This window comes from Mercenaria mercenaria, chromosome 3, assembly GCF_021730395.1.
Source record: "Mercenaria mercenaria strain notata chromosome 3, MADL_Memer_1, whole genome shotgun sequence".
NCBI lineage: Eukaryota > Metazoa > Mollusca > Bivalvia > Venerida > Veneridae > Mercenaria > Mercenaria mercenaria.
The window spans coordinates 3,697,813-3,720,295 of NC_069363.1; the positions used below are offsets into that span (position 1 = coordinate 3,697,813).

At 36.0% G+C, this 22,483-nt stretch overlaps 1 protein-coding gene across 3 annotated transcripts in view; it reads right to left on the reverse strand.

Moving 5' to 3' along the window:
• LOC123525564 (poly(U)-specific endoribonuclease-B-like) overlaps positions 1-22,483 on the reverse strand; it is a 97,565-nt gene that overhangs the window by 51,740 nt on the left and 23,342 nt on the right. Inside the window, exons 4-7 of one of the 3 annotated variants that reach the window (XR_008370078.1) lie at positions 22,175-22,409; positions 21,811-21,955; positions 18,275-18,430; positions 3,423-6,432 (exon numbers count right to left, since the gene is read on the reverse strand). Coding sequence is in view for 1 of the 3 variants with exons in the window: in XM_045304705.2 (XP_045160640.1) it covers positions 10,255-10,359; positions 18,275-18,430; positions 21,811-21,955; positions 22,175-22,409 (641 nt within the window). In the remaining 2 variants the exon portion in view is untranslated. Of the gene's footprint in view, positions 1-2,133; positions 10,360-18,274; positions 18,431-21,810; positions 21,956-22,174; positions 22,410-22,483 lie in introns of those variants that run through there. The other 2 variants (XR_008370077.1, XM_045304705.2) reach the window with 2 other exon arrangements.

Genomic DNA, 22,483 nt, shown 5'->3' on the forward strand with positions numbered 1-22,483 from the left:
AGCACATGTGACCTAGATATCATCAAGATAAAAAATTCTGACCAATTTTCATGAAGATCCATTGAAAAATATGGCCTCTAGAGAGGTCACAAGGTTCTTCTATTATTTGACCTAATGACCTAGTTTTTGAAGGCACGTGACCCACTTTTAAACTTGACCTAGATATCATCAAGGTGAACATTCTCACCAATTTTCATGAAGATATCGTGAAAAATATGGCCTCTAGAGGGGTCACAAGGTTTTTCTATTTTTCGACCTACTGACCTAGTTTTTGACCGCACATGACCCAGTTATGAACCTGACCTAGATATCATCAAGCTGAAACATTCTCACCAATTTTCATGAAGATCCATTGATAAATATGGCCTCTAGAGAGGTCACAAGGTTTTTTCTATTTTTAGACCTACTGACCTAGTTTTTGACCCCACGTGACCCAGTTTCGAATCTGACCTAGATATCATCAAGATGAACATTCTGACCAATATTCATGAAGATCTCATGAAAAATATGGCCTCTAGAGAGGTCACAAGGTTTTTTCTATTTTTAGATCTACTGACCTAGTTTTTAACCCCACGTGACCCAGTTTCGAACTTGACCTAGATATATTCAGGTAAACATTCTGACCAATTTTCATGAAGATCCATTGAAAAATATCGCCTCTAGAGAGGTCACAAGGTTTTCCTATTTTTAGACCTACTGACCTAGTTTTTACCGCACATGACCCATTTCGAACTTGACCTAGATATCATCAAGGTGAACATTCTGACCAATTTTCATGAAGATCCATTGAGAAATATGGCCACTAGAGAGGTCACAAGGTTTTTCTATTTTTAGATCTACTGACCTAGTTTTTGATCCCACATGACCCAGTTTCGAACTTGACCTAGATATCATCAAGGTGAACATTCTGACCAATATTCATGAAGATCTCATGAAAAATATGGCCTCTAGAGAGGTCACAAGGTTTTTCTATTTTTAGTATCTACTGCCCTAGTTTTTAACCCCACGTGACCCAGTTTCGAACTTGACCTAGATATCATCAAGATGAACATTCTGACCAATTTTCATGACGATGCATTGAGAAATATGGCCTCTAGAGAGGTCACAAGGTTTTTCTATTTTTAGACCTAATGACCTAGTTTTTGGACCCTACGTGACCCAGTTTCGAACTTGACCTAGATATCATCAAGATAAACATTCTGACCAATATTCATGAAATCTCATGAAAATATGGCCTCTAGAGAGGTCACAAGGTTTTTCTATTTTTAGACCTACTGACCTAGTTTTTAACCCCACGTGACCCAGTTTCGAACTTGACCTAGATATCATCAAGATGAACATTCTGACCAATTTTCATGAAGATGCATTGAGAAATATGGCCTCTAGAGAGGTCACAAGGTTTTTCTATTTTTAGACCTAATGACCTAGTTTTTGACCCTACGTGACCCAGTTTCGAACTTGACCTAGATATCATCAAGGTAAACATTCTGACCAATATTCATGAAGATCTCATGAAAAATATGGCCTCTAGAGAGGTCACAAGGTTTTTCTATTTTTAGACCTACTGACCTAGTTTTTGCCCCCACGTGACCCAGTTTCGAACTTGACCTAGATATCATCAAGGTGAACATTCTGACCAATTTTCATGAAGATCTTGTGAAATATATGGCCTCTAGAGAGGTCACAAGGTTTTTCTATTTTTAGACCTACTGACCTAGTTTTTGATGGCACGTGACCCAGTTTCGAACTTGACCTAGATATCATCAAGATGAACATTCTGACCAATTTTCATAAAGATCCCATGAAAAATGTGACCTCTAGAGTGGTCACAAGCAAAAGTTTACGGACGCACGGACGCACGGACGCACGGACGGACGACGGACGACGGACACCGCGCGATCACAAAAGCTCACCTTGTCACTTTGTGACAGGTGAGCTAAAAGAAAGAGATTTACTGTTATCTATTGTCTTCCTAGCAAAATAAGCATGCGTTTGTATAGCTGATAGATGGAGGATAAAATTGAATGGACTAAAAAACTTGCATTGAAGGAACCTACAGTATTCTCGTGAAAATTTGTATCCCTTAAAATGAAGCATATGTTCACCAGTATGTAAATCACAAAAAAGTTCACCAAGGTGCATACAAAATTTTATTCTAAAATACATACAGTAACAAAAAAATGAACACTGAAAATACTACAAATAATAGATTATTTACCTCAACCTTGGTATAATATAATATTAATAATCAATTAGTATAAAATGTTGATAACCTGGCAAGAAAGTTTACCACAGGAAATATCTAGCATAAGGATTAAAGAAACTTTGGAAAGTCAACCTTTATTTAGTAACATTCTGCACTTTAAGTATTGTAATTAAAAAAAGACTGAATATAATATACTGTTGACAAATCTGATTTGGCAGTAATGAAAAGAGCAGATTGTAAAGTGCCTTACATATATAAAACTGATTAAGCTGATGAGCTCCCTTTAACCATATCAAATTGGATCTATGTTTAGTGTCCCTATCAATTTTCAAAGGAAAAAATACAAAGTGTTTAGTAAACTAAAACCAAATTTTTGTGACTTTCTGATAACTTTACCACCACGATAAATTCATTCAAGTTCTCACAATATAATTTTTATGCTATATAATCAGTTGTAACCTGTTAGTTTTTATTCAGCGGAAATACCCGGACCTTAATGTAGTAATTCAGTAATAAACAAGAAAAGTCATTTTGATTTTGTTTTATATGTCATCAATCAAGTTTTTAACTTCTTCAACTTTTTTTCTTCCAATCAGCTGAAAGCCTTCCAAACACTTGCCCCTCACTGATGTGGGTTTGAGCCTCACTCTGGGCATTAAATTCTTCATGTGAGGAAGCCATCCAGCTGGCTTATGGATGGTCAGTGGTTCTACCCACATGCCCGCCCGCCTGTGATGAAATAATGCACAGAGGGGCATCTGGGGGTCTTCATCCACCATCGCAGCTGGAAAGTCACCATAATTTATGAGTGATGACCTATAATTGTGTCTGTGCAAAGTTAAACAAAAAAAAAAAAAGGAAGAGAAGAAAGCCTTCTACCCCAAAAATATTAGACACAGATCCAATCTGGTAAGGTCTTACATTCATTTTCGAAACACTCAGGCACTTAAGTTGGGAAGAAAGAGCATAAAGTTAAAATCATTATATAAAACATTCCCCTACAATTACCCGTCAAGTGGGAAATAAAAAATACAACCAATATTCCATGAATGAAGAAAAATATAAAATGAACTACATTTTAAATACCCAAAATTACATAACTAATATAGCATATAATTTCTGAAATACAGTATAAATCTTACAACTTCCGTTAAAGGTACAGTTAAAAAACGGAATAACAAAAACAAGAGGACCATGATGGTCCTGAATCGCTCACCTCTTCCCACATGACCCAGTTTTGAGTATGAAGTCGTTTTTTCTATTATTTGACATAGTGACCTAGTTTCTGAGCTCATGTGACCCAGTTTTGAACCTGACCTAGATATTATCAAGATAAAAATTCTGACCAATTTTCAAGAAGATCCATTGAAAAATATGGTCTCTTAGAGAGGTCACAAGGTTTTTCTATTATTTGACCTATTGACCTAGTTTTCAAAGGTACGTGACCCTGTTTTGAATTTTACCTAGATATCATCAAGGTGAACATTCTCACTAATTTTCATGAAGATCTCATGACAAATATGGCCTCTAGAGAGGTCACAAGGTTTTTCTATTTTTATACCTACTGGCCTAGTTTTTGATCGCACGTGACCCAGTTTCGAAATTGACCTATATATCATCAAGGTGAACATTCAGATCAATTTTCATGAAGATTCATTGAAAAATATGGCCTCTAGAGAGGTCAAAAGATTTTTCTAATTTTAGACCTACTGACCTAGTTTTTGACCGCAGTTGACCCAGTTTCAAACTTGACCTAGATATCATCAAGATGAACATTCAGACCAACTTTCATACAGATCCCATGAAAAGTATGGCCTCTAGAGAGGTCACAAGGTTTTTTTATTATTTGACCTACTGACCTAGCTTTTTAAGGCACGTGACCCAGTTTCAAACTTGACCTAGATATCATCAAGGTGAACATTCTGACCAATTTTTATGGAGATCCATTCACAAGTATGGCCTCTAGAGAGGTCACAAGGTTTTTCTATTTTTAGACCTACTAACCTAGTTTTTGATTGCACATGACCCTGTTTCGAACTTGACCTAGATATCATCAAGATGAACATTCAGACCAACTTTCATACAGATCCCATGAAAAATATGGCCTTTAGAGAGGTCACAAGGTTTTTCTATTATTTGACCTACTGACCTAGTTTTTGACGGCACGTGACCCACTTTCGAAAAAGACCTAGATATCATAAAGATGAACATTCAGACCAACTTTCATACAGATCCCATGAAAAATATGGCCTCTAGAGAGGTCACAAGGTTTTTCTATTATTTGACCTACTGACCTAGTTTTTGAGGGCATGTGACCCAATTTCGAACTTGACCTAGATATCATCATGGTAAACATTCTGACCAATTTTCATGAAGATCTCATGAAATATATGGCCTCTAGAGAGGTCACAAGGTTTTTCTATTTTTAGACCTACTGACCTAGTTTTTGACTGCACGTGACCCAGTTTCGAACTAGACCTAGATATCATCAAGATGAACATTCAGATCAACTTTCATACAGATCCCATGAAAAATGTGGCCTTTAGAGAGGTCACAAGGTTTTTCTATTATTTGACCTACTGATCTAGTTTTTGAAGGCACGTGACCCAGTTTCGAACTTGACCTAGATATCATCAAGATGAACGTTCTGACGAATTTTCATGAAGATCTTGTGAAATATATGGCCTCTAGAGAGGTCACAAGGTTTTTCTATTTTTAGACCTACTGACCTAGTTTTTGACGGCACGTGACCCAGTTTCGAACTTGACCTAGATATCATCAAGGTGAACATTCTGACCAATTTTCATGACGATCTTGTCAAATATATGGCCTCTAGAGAGGTCACAAGGTTTTTCTATTTTTAGACCTACTGACCTAGTTTTTGAAGGCACGTGACCCAGTTTCGAACTTGACCTAGATATCATCAAGATGAACATTCTGACCAACTTTCATAAAGATCCCATGAAAAATGTGACCTCTAGAGTGGTCACAAGCAAAAAGTTTACGGACGGACGCACGGACGACGGACGACGGACACCGCGCGATCACAAAAGCTCACCTTGTCACTTTGTGACAGGTGAGCTAAAAATAGAACACTTATAACAAGGTGAAGAACACTATGTAACAAGGTAAAATTTTAAACATAATATTTGCAACAGCTAATCAACAGCTAATGTAGGTTGACAATAAGAAGACACAAGTCCTAGATCATAAATCTACAGTTGAGAGACCTGTCTCGCAATTCTAGCACCTGATTGGCTGTTACTGAGTTCAATGTTGAAATTGTCCAATAACAAAGCAGCATTTCTGGGAATGGTCTCAAAACTCTAGTTTTATCGAACTGGAGTAATTTCACGATAGCCAATGTAAGTAATATAGTACCTCTTTTGAAACAAACTATTGAAAAAGAAGAAGTGCTTTCAATATAGTTTTTCACTGGAAAACATACTGAATAAATTCTCAATACTACAAAACAAAGTTTAACAGTTGTTTTATTGCACAGAATTAAAAAGAAAATATTGCATGTTTAATGGTGCATTTTAAACATTTAACAGTTTAGGAAGACGCAACAAGCTACAGAAAAAAATGTTAAAAATGTTCATTCATCGAAAACAAATCATATGACTGACCTTTCCCCATGTCATTAATAATGCAACCCTAAGTTTAGTAGGTTTTGTTTTGTTTTGTTTTGAAAAGAGAAACTCTACACGTTCTAAAAAATATATAAATCTAGATTTATTCTCAGTGTTAAGTAAAATTTTAATAGTGGGACCTGGTAATCATCTTGTGAAAACCCCATGAATATAGTAGTTGTAGGTGTCATGTATTCTTTCATTACCACTAGTGTTGAATGATATTTAGCGAACAGGATCTACCCCAGAAAATGGTACAAATTTATAAAACTAAGATTGGATACCAGTCTTTGAATGCAGCCTTGTCATTGGTCAATTTCAAAGTTGTTCTTAGAAATAGCGAATCAGATGCTAGACTTTTGAGACTGGTTTTCAAACTTGTTTTTTGATAATTTCAAGATACATTTACAGGTAAATTTATCACATGATAACTTGTTAAATAGCTTTTTTCCCCTTCAGGCTGTAAAAGCATATCTGAGACACAGTTGCATCAACCCATTTGAAATGAAGCCTGTCTTTCGACTTTCACTGGCATATTCCAAGGTAAGAAAATATAAAAATTAAACTGGCTTGTTTTCATTCCCAAACTCCTTTCTGCAAGTATAAATCAATAACAAAGATATAATAATGCAATAAAATTTACCTTGGGTTCAAACCAAAGGCACCAACATGTTTATAAAGAACTACATATAAGCCGATATAAACAAAAAATTGAATATACTACTGATAAGAACATAAACATATAGTTTGCAAAAAGTTAGAGCATTATGAGATTCTAGGAGGTAAAATGTTATGTAGCACCACTTTAAATTCAAAATGCATGGAATAACAGCATTTCATTCTTCTTTGTTTGCATTTGATTTAATTTTGACAGTTCAAAGTAATCTGCCACACTCATGTACTCTTCACCATGTAGTTTTTTAAGGTAGTGGACCAACAATAACAATTGGAAATTTCTTTTTCATTACGTTTTCTTCATAATGTAATTTTCACATTTTTCAGCTAATACAAAGGCCATGTGCTGCTTAAGAATACATATATAGCAAACAAGAATACGTAATTGAACAGAAATTACCAGATTCACTTCCTTAAGTTTACACAAATTCAAGTATAAAATAGTTTTCAAATATCATAAAAAATTGCCAACACACCAGGTGTAAATTCACTAAAAACAGTATTTACACATTTTAACAGAAATGTAAATGCAAAAATGTGAAAAGGCAAGAAATGAAAAACAAGTGTCACTGACGTAAAACTGAAAAATATAAGATTCCACAGCCTAATATATACCTATAACTATTTACTAAGTTTACAACATGAAAAATATTTTTTTACTGAGCAAGATTTGACTAAAGGCAAGGAAAATGTCATGTAAAACAGAGTATGCAAATGCATGTTCATATAAACCTGATGAAAGATAAAAAGTCTTACAACCTTTCTATGAAACATATTCCAGTATACAAATATTTCACTTTGAAAAATATACAACCTGCGAATTGGCACAATTATAATTCCTGCAATTTTGTAAGGCATACCACAACAGTAATACTGTCTTTGCCTGGTCATTCAAAATATGCTGTTTTATGGTTTCTAATGTGAAGAGTAACACTAAAAGTGCAAATTGTCGGCTAGTTGTTTCTAATACTGTTCCACATTTTGAGTTATCAAATAGAGAGGGATGTTCAAAATTTTTTGTAACTAATCTTTAAAAGAAGGAACCTGCTAATAAAGTCAGCAGGGGCATACACAAAATTTTCATATTCCAGGTAAGAGAAAACTATAGTAATACATTCTCTTTAAAGGCACTGACCTCCAGATCATACCTCAACAAAAAAGAATAAGGTATCGGGAAATTAATGAATGCTTTGAAACTTAATTACTGACAGACTATATGTTATGGAAACACATGAGAATTACATGTAGTTGTTTTTACTAATTTTTACAATGAAAATCAAAAAGCATTTGTAAAGCTTTACTTGAGGTAAACTGCCTAAATTATAAATATCTATACTTAACGACATGAAATACATACTCCTCTGTGGCGGTATTGGTAACGACAAGGGAAGTTTTTATTGCCATGATTTTTCTTGATTTGGCATTTTTAAGATAGTTAGAAATAAAAACTCGTATTCTAATGTTCATAGTATGACCAAACTTTAATTTAAAACAAGAGATCACAGAGTGATCTTGGCGCCCACCAATGTGCCATTTTTGGGTGTTCCAAATTTCAAGACTTACTGACTACCTCAAGGTCAAATTTCATTTCCGTACACAACACTGTGCATATGGTCCAAACTCGAAAGCTGTAGCTTGAGAAATGTGAAAGTAGATCACTAGGTCAATGTCAAGGTCAAAGTTTGTTTCGGTACACAATCCTATGCATGTGGTCTAAATTTGAAGCCTGTAGCTACAGAAATGTGAAAGTAGGTCACTAGGTCAATCTTAAGGTCAAAGATCATTTCGATACACAAAACTATGCAAGTGGTCCAAATTTGAAGGCTGTAGCTTGAGAAATGTAAAAGTAGGTCACTAGGTCAAAATCAAGGTCAAATTCTATTTCGGAATACAAAACTATGCATGTGGTCCAAATTTGAAGCCTGTACCTTCAAAAATGTGAAAGTAGGTCACTAGGTCAATGTAAAGGTCAAAGTTCATTTCGGTACATAAAATTATGCATGTGGTCCAAATTTGAAGGGTAAAGCTTGAGAAATGTAAAAGTAGGTCACTAGGTCAAAATCAAGGTCAAATTTTATTTTGGAATACAAAACTATGCATGTGGTCCAAGTTTAAAGCCTGTACCTTAAAATTGTGAAAGTAGGTCACTAGGTCAATGTAAAGGTCAAAGTTCATTTCGGTACACAAAACTATGCAAGTGGTCCAAATTTGAAGGCTGTAGCTTGAGAAATGTAAAAGTAGGTCACTAGGTCAAAATCAAGGTCAAATTTTATTTCGGAATACAAAACTATGCATGTGGTCCAAATTTGAAGCCTGTACCTTCAAAAATGTGAAAGCAGGTCACTAGGTCAACGTGAAGGTCAAAGTTTTTTTCGGTACACAAACCTTTGCATGTGGTCCAAATTTGAAGGCTGTAGCTTGAGAAATGTAAAAGTAGGTAACTAGGTCAAAATCAATGTCAAATTTCATTTTGAAACACTGAACTATGCATATGGTCCAAATTTGATGCCTGTACCTTCAAAAATGTGAAAGTAGGTCACTAGGTCAAAATCAAGGTAAAAGTTTTTTCCAGTGCACAAAACTATGCATGTGGTCCAAATTTGACGGTTTTAGCTACAGAAATGTGAAAGTAGGTCACTAGGTCAAAATCAAGTTCAACTCATGTCAAGGTTCATCTTGCCACTCAAAAATATACATGTGGTCCAAATTTAAAGGCTGTAGCTACAGAAATGTGAAAGTAGGTCACTAGGTCAAAATCGAGGTCAACTCATGTCAAGGTTCATCTTGCCCCTCAAAAATATACGTGGTCCAAATTTGAATGTTGTAGTTATTGGCAAGAACATTTTAAAAGCTTTTCCCTATATATGTCTATATGAACCATGTGACCCCCGGGGCGGGGCCATTTTTGACCCTAGGGGGATAATTTGAACAAACTTGGTAGAGAACCACTAGATGATGCTACATTACAAGTATCAAAGCCTTAGGCTTTTTGGTTTGGACAAGAAGATTTTCAAAGTTTTTCCTTATATAAGTCTATGTAAACCATATGACCCCCAGGGCGGGGCCATATTTGACCCTAGGGGTATAATTTGAATCATCTTGGTAGAAGACCACTAGATGATGCTTCAAACCAAATATAAAAACCCTAGGCTCTGTGGTTTTGGACAAGAAGGTTTTCAAAGTTTTTCCCTATATAAATCTATGTAAAATATAGAAATAAACAAAGGGCCATAACTCACTCATAAATTGTTGAACCAGTCTGATTTTCAGGGGGACACAACTAGGGTACCAACACATCATTCTGACAAAGTTTGGTCAAAATCCCCCCAGTAGTTTCTGAGGAGATGCGATAACGAGAAATTGTTAACGGACGGACGGACGGAATGACGGACGGACGGACCACGGACGCAGAGTGATTTTAATAGCCCACCATCTGATGATGGTGGGCTAAAAAAAGAGATCATTTTTAGCCAATATCTGGAGGTCAGTGCCTTTAAAGAAACTGAAGGAATTTTGGAGTAAAATATATCCATACACCTACATACTGAAAGTTTCTATAAATAATGCCCAAATCCTAACTTGCTATATAACAAACCCCTATATAAAGGATTAATCTCTTTTTACAAGGAGAGTAAAAATAATTTGTTAAGTTGCAATTATGTTGCTATTGTGTAAATATGTGAAAACTACAGTAACATGTGTAATGATTTGCATAGTCTGATACAGCTGGTCCTTTGTAGACTAAAACTTGGCTGCAGCTATATATGCTGTCCCTACATGATTTTTACCGAGAGGCAAACAGGCCATCTCCACCTCATACTCATCCAGCTGAACATCAATCTTGCCCTGGAACAAGATTATTTTTAATTTCATATCAAACATTAATCTTACCCTGTAACAAGAGCATTCATAATCAATCTTTCCCTGGAACAAGATTATTCATAATATCATATCAAACACTAATCTCAACCAAAACTAGAGTTGTCACAGGAGTGACGAATTATACCCCCACAATATGGCCTTGTCACAGAACTAAGCCAATGTCAAAGCCGAACTTGCTTGACCTTTGACCTACTGACCTCAAAATCAATAGAGGTCATCTGCTAGTCATGATCAACCTCCCTATGAAGTTTCATGATCCTCGGTCCAAGCGTTCTCAAGTTATTGTCAGTAAAAAGGTTTAAATGACCTCTGACCTTTGGAACTCAAAATTAATACGGGTCATCTGCTTGACATTACCAACCTCCCGATTAAGTTTCCTGATCCTAGTCCCAAACGTTCTGAAGTTATTGTCCAAAAACTGTTTAAATGTTGTGGGTCACTGTGACCTTGACCTGTGAGCTACTAACCTCAAAATCATTAGGGGTCATCTGCTGGTCATAACCAACCTCCCTATCAATTTTCATGATTATAGGCCCAAGCGTTCTCAAGTTATCATCCGGAAACCATTTAACTGTTCCGAGTCACTGTGACCTTGACCTTTGACCTACTGAACTCAAAGTAGAACTTGACCTGTATTTCATGATGTTACACCTGTGTACCACAATTTATGATCCTTGGCCCAAGCAATCTCAAGTTATCATCCGGAAACCATTCAACTGTTCCGAGTCACTGTGACCTTGACCTTTGACCTACTGACCCTAAATTCGAGCTTGACCTGTATTTTCTGATGTTACAACTGTGTAACAAAATTTATGATCCTAGGCCCAAGCATTCTCAAGTTATCATCCGGAAACCATTTAACTGTTCTGAGTCACTGTGACCTAGACCTTTGACCTACAGACCTCAAAGTCGAACTTGACCTGCATTTCATGATGTTACACCTGTGTACCAAAATTTATGATCCTAGGTCCAAGCATTCTCAATTTATCATCCGGAAACCGTTTAACTGTTCAGGGTCACTGTGACCTTGACCTTTGACCTACTGACCCTAAATTCGAACTTGACCTGTATTTTCTGATGTTACAACTGTGTACCAAAAATTATTTAAATCAGTCAAGCCTTTCATGAGTTATCATCCAGAAACCATCAAAACCAACGGACCGAATGCCTGACCGTCTGTCCAACCGACCGACCGACCTCCAAGCTCACTCCTATATACCCCCCTCCCCCTCAAAATTCGTTTTGTGGGGGTATAAATATAGTTAAGGAACTTGCACAACGTAAATCAGATCATCAAGATTAAGGTAGTTCTGCACGTTCGGATCAAATTTATTTGTACAATGTAGAATCTGATTAAACTCTGATTTTTCAAAACTTCAGAAATACAGTCGAGTCCACTTAATACGAACTCGCTTGATACAAATTTTCGGCTATATCAATGAACAAAATCCGGATTTCCCTGCCGAGTCCTTCTATTTTCTTTTTAAAATTATTTCGGTAAAAGCGAACTCACTTCATACGAATTTTTGGGAGATACGAACACATTTTGAAAGTCCCAATGAGCTAAAATGTTATAAGTTTCCATTTTTTGATACGAACTAAATTTAGAGGTAGGCGGCCATTTCGCCCTTGCTACGCTTGATTTTTTAACAGTTTGAATCTGTGCAGTGCTGATATTTATTCAAAGTGATTATCACCTGTAATCGATAAATACACAAGAGATCACAGAGTGATCTTGGCGCCCACCAATGTGCCATTTTTGAGTGTTCCAAATTTCAAGACTTACTGACTAGCTCAAGGTCAAATTTCATTTCCGTACACAACACTGTGCATTATTGTGGTCCAAATTCGAAAGCTGTAGCTTGAGAAATCTGGAAGTAGGTCACTAGATCAATTTCAAGGACAAAATTCTTTGTACACAAAACTATGCATGTGCATCAAGTTTGAAGCTGTAGTTTGAGAAATTTGAAAGTAGGTCACTAGGTCAATCTTTAGGTCAAAGTTTATTTTGGTACACAAAACTATGCAAGTGGTCCAAATTTGAAGGCTGTAGCTCGAGATATGTTAAAGTAGGTCACTAGGTCAAAATCAAGGTCAAATTACACTTCAGAACATAAATCTATGCATGTGGTCCAAATTTAAAGCCTGTACCTTCAATAATGTGAAAGTAGGTCACTAGGTCAATGTCAAGGTCAAAGTTTGTTTCGGTACACAATCCTACACATGTGGTCTAAATTTGAAGCCTGTAGCTACAGAAATGTGAAAGTAGGTCACCAGGTCAATCTTAAGGTCAAAGTTCATTTCAGTACACAAAACTATGCAAGTGGTCCAAATTTGAAGGCTGTAGCACGAGAAATGTGAAAGTAGGTCACTAGGTCAAAATCAAGGTCAAATTTTATTTTGGAACATAGAACTATGCATGTGGTCCAAATTTGAAGCCTGTACCTTCAAAAATGTGAAAGTAGGTCACTAGGTCAATGTAAAGGTCAAAGTTTGTTTCGGTGCACAAAACTATGCATGTGGTCCAAATTTGAAGGCTGTAGCTTGAGAAATGTGAAAGTAGGTCACTAGGTCAAAATCAAGGTCAAATTTCATTTCGGAACACAAAACTATGCATGTGGTCCAAATTTGAAGCCTGCACCTTCAAAAATGTGAAAGTAGGTCACTAGGTCAATGTCAAGGTCAAAGTTTTTTTCAGTTCACAAAACTACGCTATGGTCCAAATTTGAAGGCTGTAGCTACAGAAATGTGAAAGTAGGTCACTAGGTCAAAATCAAGGTCAACTCGGGTCAAGGTTCATCTTGCCACTCAAAACCATACATGTGGTCCAAATTTGAATGTTGTAGGTTATTGACAAGCTCTTCGCTATATAAGTCTATATGAACCATGTGACCCCCCAGGGCGGGGCCATATCTGAACCTAGGGGGATAATTTGAACAAACTTGGTAGAGAACCCCGAGATGATGCTACATTACAAATTCCAAAGCCCTAGGCTTTGTGGTTTGGACAAGAGGTTTTTCAAAGTTTTTCCCTATATAAGTCTATATAAACCATGTGACCCCCGGGGTGGGGCCATATTTGACCCTAGGGGGATAATTTGAAAAATATTAGTAGAAGACCACTAGATGATGTCACATACAAAATATCAAAGCCCTAGGCCCTGTGGTTTTGAACAAGAGGTTTTTCAAAGTTTTTCTCTATATAAGTCTATATAAACCATGTGACCCCTGGGGCGGGGCCATATTAGACCCCAGGGAAATAATTTGAATCATCTTGGTGGAGGACCACTAGATGATGCTACATACCAAATATCAAAGCCCTAGGCTCTGTGGTTTTGGACAAGAAGATTTTCAAAGTTTTTCCCTATATAAATCTATGTAAATTATAGAAATTAACAAAGGGCCATAACTCACTAAACAAGAGCTGTCGGATGACAGCGCGCTCGACTATTCGAAGAATTGATTGAAGAATGGGGTCAAAATATTTCCATAGATTTTCAGACAAAAGAAAAAAATGGATTTAGCAAAAAATGTTCCTGTATTGATGGATTTCGATTAGTCTTGCACTAAATGGCAATGTGTGACCATGATGGCAAATATGTTATTAAGTTATATATTAGGCAAAATATGGACTTGTATGAAAAATTTAACTAATTTCCAAGTCCAAAAAGGGTCATAATTCAGTCAAAATAGTTGACAGAGTTATGTACACTTGCCTACAGATGGAAATCATGTTGATATACTAGTGTTAAAAGTTTCAAAGCCACATTTCAAATAGTTTTGACAAAAATTTTGAAGTCGAAAAAAGGGCCATAATTCAGCTGAAATAGTTGTCAGAGTTATGTACTCTTGCCTACAGATGGAAATCATAATGATAAACGTATGTTTAAAGTTTAAAAGCCATATGTCAAAATAATCTTATAGTCTTAACAAAACATGGACATATACCAAAACAGAACCAATTTCCAAGTTCAAAAAGGGCCATAATTCAGCCAAAAAAGACGAGAGAGTTACGTACTCTTGCCTATTGATAGAGACTATAATACTGAACAAGATATAAAAGTTTCAAAGCCATTTGTCAAACACTTTACACACCATGTGACCCCCCAGGGCGGGGCCATATCTGAACCTAGGGGGATAATTTGAACAAACTTGGTAGAGAACCACGAGATGATGCTACATTACAAATGCCAAAGCCCTAGGTTTTGTGGTTTGGACAAGAGGTTTTTCAAAGTTTTTCCCTATATAAGTCTATATAAACCATGTGACCCCCCGGGTTGGCCATATTTGACCCTAGGGGGATAATTTGAAAAATCTTAGTAGAAGACCACTAGATGATGTCACATACAAAATATCAAAGCCCTAGGCCCTGTGGTTTTGAACAAGAGGTTTTTCAAAGTTTTTCTCTATATAAGTCTATATAAACCATGTGACCCCTGGGGCGGGGCCATATTAGACCCAAGGGAAATAATTTGAATCATCTTGGTAGAGGACCACTAGATGATGCTACATACCAAATATCAAAGCCCTTAGGCTCTGTGGTTTTGGACAAGAAGATTTTCAAAGTTTTTCCCTATATAAATCTATGTAAATTATAGAAATTAACAAAGGGCCATAACTCACTAAACAAGAGCTGTCGGATGACAGCGCGCTCGACTATTCCAAGAATTGATTGAAGAATGGGGTCAAAATATTTCCATAGATTTTCAGACAAAAGAAAAAAATGGATTTAGCAAAAAATGTTCCTGTATTTATGGATTTCGATTAGTCTTGCACTAAATGGCAATGTGTGACCATGATGGCAAATATGTTATTAAGTTATATATTAGGCAAAATATGGACTTGTATGAAAAATTTAACTAATTTCCAAGTCCAAAAAGGGTCATAATTCAGTCAAAATAGTTGACAGAGTTATGTACACTTGCCTACAGATGGAAATCATGTTGATATACTAGTGTTAAAAGTTTCAAAGCCACATTTCAAATAGTTTTGACAAAAATTTTGAAGTCGAAAAAAGGGCCATAATTCAGCCAAAATAGTTGTCAGAGTTATGTACTCTTGCCTACAGATGGAAATCATAATGATAAACATATGTTTAAAGTTTAAAAGCCATATGTCAAAATAATCTTATAGTCTTGACAAAACATGGACATATACCAAAACAGAACCAATTTCCAAGTTCAAAAAGGGCCATAATTCAGCCAAAAAAGACGAGAGAGTTACGTACTCTTGCCTATTGATAGAGACTATAATACTGAACAAGATATAAAAGTTTCAAAGCCATTTGTCAAACACTTTACAAAAAATATAAACTGGTACGAAAAACTTAACCAAGATTTCTAAGTCAGAAGGGGCCATAATTCAGCCAAAATTCTTGATGGAGTTATGTACTCTCGCCTACAAATGGACCTGGTGATGGTAAACAAGTGTTGAAAGTTTCAAAGCTTTATCTCAAAAGACTTTGTCAAAATGTAGACTGGATTGAAAAACTTAACCAAGAATTCTAAGTCAAAAAGGGGCAATAATTCAACCAAAATGCTTGATGGAGTTATGTACTCTTGCCTACAACTGGACATGGTGATGATAAACAAGTGGTGAAAGTTTCAAAGCTTTATCTCAAAAGACTTTGTCAAAATATGAACTGGTACGAAAAACTTAACCAAGATTTCTAAGTCAAAAGGGGCCATAATTCAGTCAAAATGCTTGACAGAGTTATGTACTCTTGCCTATAACTGGACATGGTAATGGTAAACAAGTGTTGAAAGTTTCAAAGCTTTATCTCAAAAGACTTTGTCAAAATGTGGACTGGTACGAAAAACTTAACCAGGGTGTGACGCCGACACCGACGACATGGTGAGTAGGATAGCTCTACTTATTCTTCGTATAGTCGAACTAAAAATTGTTAAACCAGTCTGATTTTCAGGGGGACACAACTAGGGTACCAATACATCATTCTGACAAAGTTTGGTCAAAATCCCCCTGGTAGTTTCTGAGGAGATGCGATAACGAGAAATTGTTAACGGCCGGAAGGACGGAATGACGGACCGACCACAGATGCAGAGTGATTTGAATAGCCCACCATCTGATGATGGTGGGCTAATAATAAAAAGATTAACACTAAGTTTGCAGTTATTTTATTTATTACAGTCGAGTCCAAGTATTGGACTATTTAGTTGACCTGTCAAAACATGTGAACAGAATATAATGAAAGCTGGGAACAAGTTTTGACAGATCAAATTAATTGTACAATAATAATGTCTTTAGCAGTTGAGCGATAATCACTTTCATTTGTACACCTGTCCATGAAAATATATTTTCATTGTACGTATAACGGCCATGTAGTGTAGTTTATGTATCCAAAATGGCTATGCCTAAGTCTGGCATAAAAAGAAAAGCAATAATATTATTGCTTTGGATAAAATTGAGATAATAAATGCTGTTGATGCTGTGATTTTAAGAAAAGCTAGAATCGCAGAGAAATTTGACATTTCCTGAAAAACCTGTGTCTGTGTCTGATTTTTTTTTATCAGTAGATAACATTAGGAAGTTTCTGGAAGATAAAGGGTCAAATGAAAAATTATTCAAATACTGTTCAGAACTCGAGGAATTTGGCATTCAAGAATTAAATAATAGTAAAATTCAGCCAAAATTTACCAGTTTCTTCAAGTAAAAGTTTGATATGCCATGTGTAAAGTAGGCCTACCTGTTGTAAAAATGCATCGACGTATACAGGTTATTGTATTTCTATGTATCTATGTATGCTTTAAACACTTGATGGTTAATAAAGTTTAAATACATTTGCACATTAAAATTTATTTTTCATACATTTTTATGTGTTTTACGTGTTTAAGTATGACTTTTGTTGAGTTATTTCATTGTAATCTAAATAAATATTTAACTTAATCAGTTTAAAACTACCAATGAACATCTATTCACTACTGTATTTTCATTTATCGGAAGCTATTCACCAGCGATACCGTTGATACTGCCAAACTTGCTCGGGCAAATTATCTGGGAGTCATACATTCGTTACTGCGAATTTCGTTTGATAAGAACATATTTCTCAGGTCCCGAAGAGTTCGTGTAAAGCGAGTTTGACTGTACTTAGGAAATTCAGCAAATATAAAAGATATGGTGGTGTGCTTGATTTTTTGCTAGACTGATTTGAAAAATTAGGATATCACACAAGTTTTCATAACATGAGTCTATGGGAAATTCACAATTTTCATAACATTTTCGTGATTAGTAGTTTTTCTACAATGTATATTTTAATGAAACTTCTCACAGTCGTCATTAAAACATATGGCCTCTAATATTGTGAAATAAAATGTATAGGTCGGTGTGCTTGTTTTTGAGATTTTTGCCCATAATTAAAGGGATCCGCACATTTAAAGCTGGTTTTAAGCCATTGTTTTTATTTATTTAAGGTGTCAGATGTTGTAATATCATATTTTAACTTTAGAAAGATAGTTTCAATGCCACTGTAATAAATTTACTCACAGGTTACCGTTAATTCATAAAATGATTTTCACATCCAGGTTTTATTCTATGTTATCTGGATCAAAGATGTTACGCCATCACTTACAGTTTATCAAACGTGCTGAACTAACTTAACAAGTGCATGAATTTCAATCCAATTCCATTAGTGGTTACTGACATAGCAGCTTCCATACATAAACTTAACCAAATCAGTTCATAGATCTTTGAACAGTTGGGCTAAAAGTAATCTTCTTGAAAAACCATAGAATAGGATCATATAAAATTGTCCGAAGATTGCAGACTTTTGGAGGAGGCACACAGTAGTGATTTGATTAAATTCTAGACTTTGTCTAAGCTTATTTAATTGTATCAGTTAATATATGGTAATAGATAAGACAAACCTGTTTATGAAAAAAGCAGAGAGTATATGCTGCAATTTCAAACTCTGGACTGGTACCCAGGAATGTACTACAAACTGGTTTCTCCATAGGACCGTCTTCCTCATCATGATATGTAAATTGCAGTGCTAACAATCGTGGAAATTGATCTTGCTTTATCTAAAATGAGAGTTTTCATACAAATGTTATCAAATTAGCATAAGTTGGTATTTTGCAAAGTCGTACGAGTTTTATTTCCCGAACTATGAAGTCTCTTTAATCAAAATGTTTTACTCATTTCAATGTAATAAATGACAAAATATCCAGCAATTATATAGCAATCATACAATTTGCCTTTAAAGGGAATATTCTGGTATAGTTTTGAAGAACAGATCTATTATATCATACTATTTTACTTCAGACAGTCAATAAAAGGAACAGAAAGCAACAGTTACTGTATTACTGGATTAAATCACACTACTATATTCTGTATATGACTTTATGTGATAGCGGAAAAGGTGACAAAGCACCAATTCAAGAATCTGACCATCAAATTTGATCATTAAATTATAATGACAGTACATTTACCATACTGGTAACAAGGAATCGGTACAACAGAATGATGCTCTCTGATGCATGTGCTTGTCCCAATATGGGGAATAACGTATTAGAAACCAAAAACAAGAGGGTCATTGACCCTAAAGCGCTCACCTGTGTACAAGGCTTCAAGTGTGTTTGTGTAAGTACAAGGTTAGGTTTCTTCTTTGTTAGCCTATATTATATACATGTCACACACACTTTTGAACCTAGGGCAATAATTTGAACAATTATGTTAGACATTACAAATCTGATATCACACGCCAAATATCAAGGCTCTACCTATTATTGATTCAGATGGGAAAAGTGACCACACAGCCGTTTTTGATGAATCAGAATAATTTGAACAATCTTGGTAGAGGGTCACACAAGAACCATTTGTGTAAAATTATTTTAAAATTGGGCTTGCGGTTTCAAACAAAAAGATTTTTAAAGTTTCCACTATATACATATAGGGAAAAGTGACCACGCCCTCTGGTGGCCATGTTTTTTGATGAATCAAAATAATTTGAACAATCTTGGTAGAGGGTCACACAAGGACCATTTGTGTAAAATTATTCTAAAATCAAGCCAGCAGTTTCACACAAGAAGATTTTTAAAGTTTCCACTATATACATAATAAATTATAGGGAAAAGTGACCATGCCCTCTGGCAGCCATATTTTTTGACAAATCAAAATAATTTGAACAATCTTGGTAGAGGGTCACACAAGGACCATATTTGTAAAATTATTCTAAAATCGGGCATGCAGTTTTATACAAGAAAATTTTTAAAGTTTCCACTATATACATATTGGGAAATGTGACCACGCCCTCCAGCGGCCATGTTTTTTGACAAATCGGTATAATTTGAAAACTCTTTGTAGAGGGTGACATAAGGACCATTTGTGTGAAATTATTTCAAAATCGGACCATCGGTTTAGGAAAAGATGTTGTTTGAAGTTTTTTCTATTTTTAGCTCTGGCAGCCCCTATGTGCAACCAAGCAGAACCGTTTGAACAACTTTGGTTGAGGACCATACAAGGAACATCATGGCCAAGTTTCATCAAAATCCATTCATTGGTTTTGGAGGAAATGTCGTTTAAACACAAATGTTGACGACGGACGACTTGATGGACGGACGCACGATGGACGCAGGACACAGCATGATCACAATACCTCACCATGAGCACTTTGTGCTCAGGTGAGCTAAAAAATGGAGATAATAAAAAGAAAAAAATTGAATAAAGGGAGATAATTAAAGCAAGGGACATATCATTAAGTGTAATTTTTGACTCTATAATTTTGTGAAGTTTCAATGAAATGCCATTAATACTTTTCAAGCCATTAATACTTTTCAAGTTTTACTCCGGACAAAAGTGTGACAGACGGACAGAAGGATGGACAAAGCCGCAACTATATGCTCGCCCTTCGTTGATGATTGTGCTGAAGTGACAGGATCAAAAGGGCAAGAGCCTAAACGAAAAAAGAATTAACCTTTTATCATTTTTTTTCTAGTGGGGGAACAGTGTGTGTGTTTATGCGGTGGTGGTGGTGACAGGATACTAAAGGGCAAGAAACTAACTGAAAAAAAATTAAAGGGAGGGTGGGGGAAAGGGAAGCACGGGTGTGTTTCCAAGATCTATTGTTGTTAAAGATATTTTGAAAGTTTGTATCAAATCAAACAATAAAATTTAATGAAGTCTCTATATGGCTGCAAAACCCAAAACAGCAAATTTTGGCCCTTTAAGGGGCCGTAACTCTGGAACCCATAATGGGATTTGGCCAGTTTTCGAAAAGAACCGAGATATTATGCCAATACAAGTTGTGTGCAAGTTTGATTAAAATCAATTGCAAAATGTGGTCTCTATAGTGTTCACAAAAAATTGTGAACGGATTGGGCAATCACAAAAGCTCACCTTTCACTATGTCGGGGGTAATGGCAATGGGTGAGGGGTGGGGGTATTGGCAATGGGTGAGAAGAGGGAGCTGTAATGTAGATTGTTGCAGTCTGCACATCGTCTCATCACCACCTATCTAATAGATAATCTATATTCCAATTTCAAGTCAGTACCTTTAATACTTTTAAAGTTATTCTCTGGACATAAAATATGATGGGCAAATTTGACCTTGCTGTAACCCTGACCTTTGACCTACCACCCAGGTTCATGCCCCCTGGACATCGTCTCATCATCACCTACCTACATCTCAAGTTCAAAGTCAATACCTTGAATGGTTGGCCTTTGACTTACAGACCTGGTTCACGTGCTCTGCACATTGTCTCTTTGCCACATACCTACATGCCAACATTGAAGTCAATACCTTGCATGGTTATTTAGTTATGCTCCAGACACAAAATATGATGGACAGTTTTGACCTCTGAACTCAATTTGTGACCTTGACCTTAGACCTACAAAGCTGATCTAAGCGCTCTGCACATCATCTCATCGTCATCTGCCTGTATGCCAAGTTTAAAGTCAACATCTTTGATGGTTATGAAGTTATGCTCCAGACAGGAATTATGAAGGATGGATGGACGCAATACGTCTGTTTTTTCAAAACAGATGGATGGACGCATGCGCCACACAATACATCTGTTTTTTCAAAACAGGCATTTAAACAGAGGTTGTTGACATACTGGCTTATATCAAAGTTTCATTGGTTTTTCTTACACTTCTACATAATTTTTTTTGTTTTGTTTTGTTGGGTTTAACATTGCACTGACACAATTATAGGTCATATGGTGACTTTCAAGCTTTTATGGTGGAGGAAGACCCCTGGTACCTCTCCATTCACTATTTAATCAAGGGCAGCAACCTGGGTAGAACCACCGACCTTTTGTAAGCCAGCTGGATGGTTTCCTCTCATGGAGAATTCAACGCCCCAAGTAAGGCTCGAGCCCACATCAGTGAGGGGCAAGTGATTTGAAATCAGCGACCTAACCACTTACCCATGGAGCCCCCCCCTAAGTAATTATGCACATACCGTGTCCCTTTTCAGATACCCATGATAATCTATTTTGCCAGCTTTTTCTAGTAGATAAATCTGTATCCAATTGTGCAGACCAATAAACTCCTTGTTTCGATATTCACCAACAAACACATGCTCGAAACTGCTCGAATCCTGGTCCCTATGAAAAAAATTTCAGAGTGATGAAGCAGTGCTAGTGCAATATATATCATTCTCATTTAACTTACTGGTGCAAGAGGAATTCTTCCCCTGCTCCCAAAATATCTTTGGTTGAAAATTTTTTACATATCATGTCACATTTGCACTAACTTATACATTGTATTAGACAAAAACAAATTACTTATGATTACCTAAGCAAAGAAATTTAAAACAGACTTACCTGTCACCTTTTGTTCTTCTGATGAGCATAAACCACAGATTGTAAACCTGACATTTAAATTTTCCCACATCTTCTGGTGCTTTCCCCTCTTTTATCAGATATCTGTGGCATTCTTTCATTACTTCTGTCTCCATGATAGCATTAATAAATTCCCGATTCTCCATAATCTCCTCTCGTGTCACCACTTCCGCTTCCCCACACTGCATCTCATAATTGTTCAATAACGCTCTAAATGCTGAAAATATGAAAGTATTATTTGCAATACATTTGCAATGTTGAAAAAGATGTGAAATAAATTGTGCATATCAT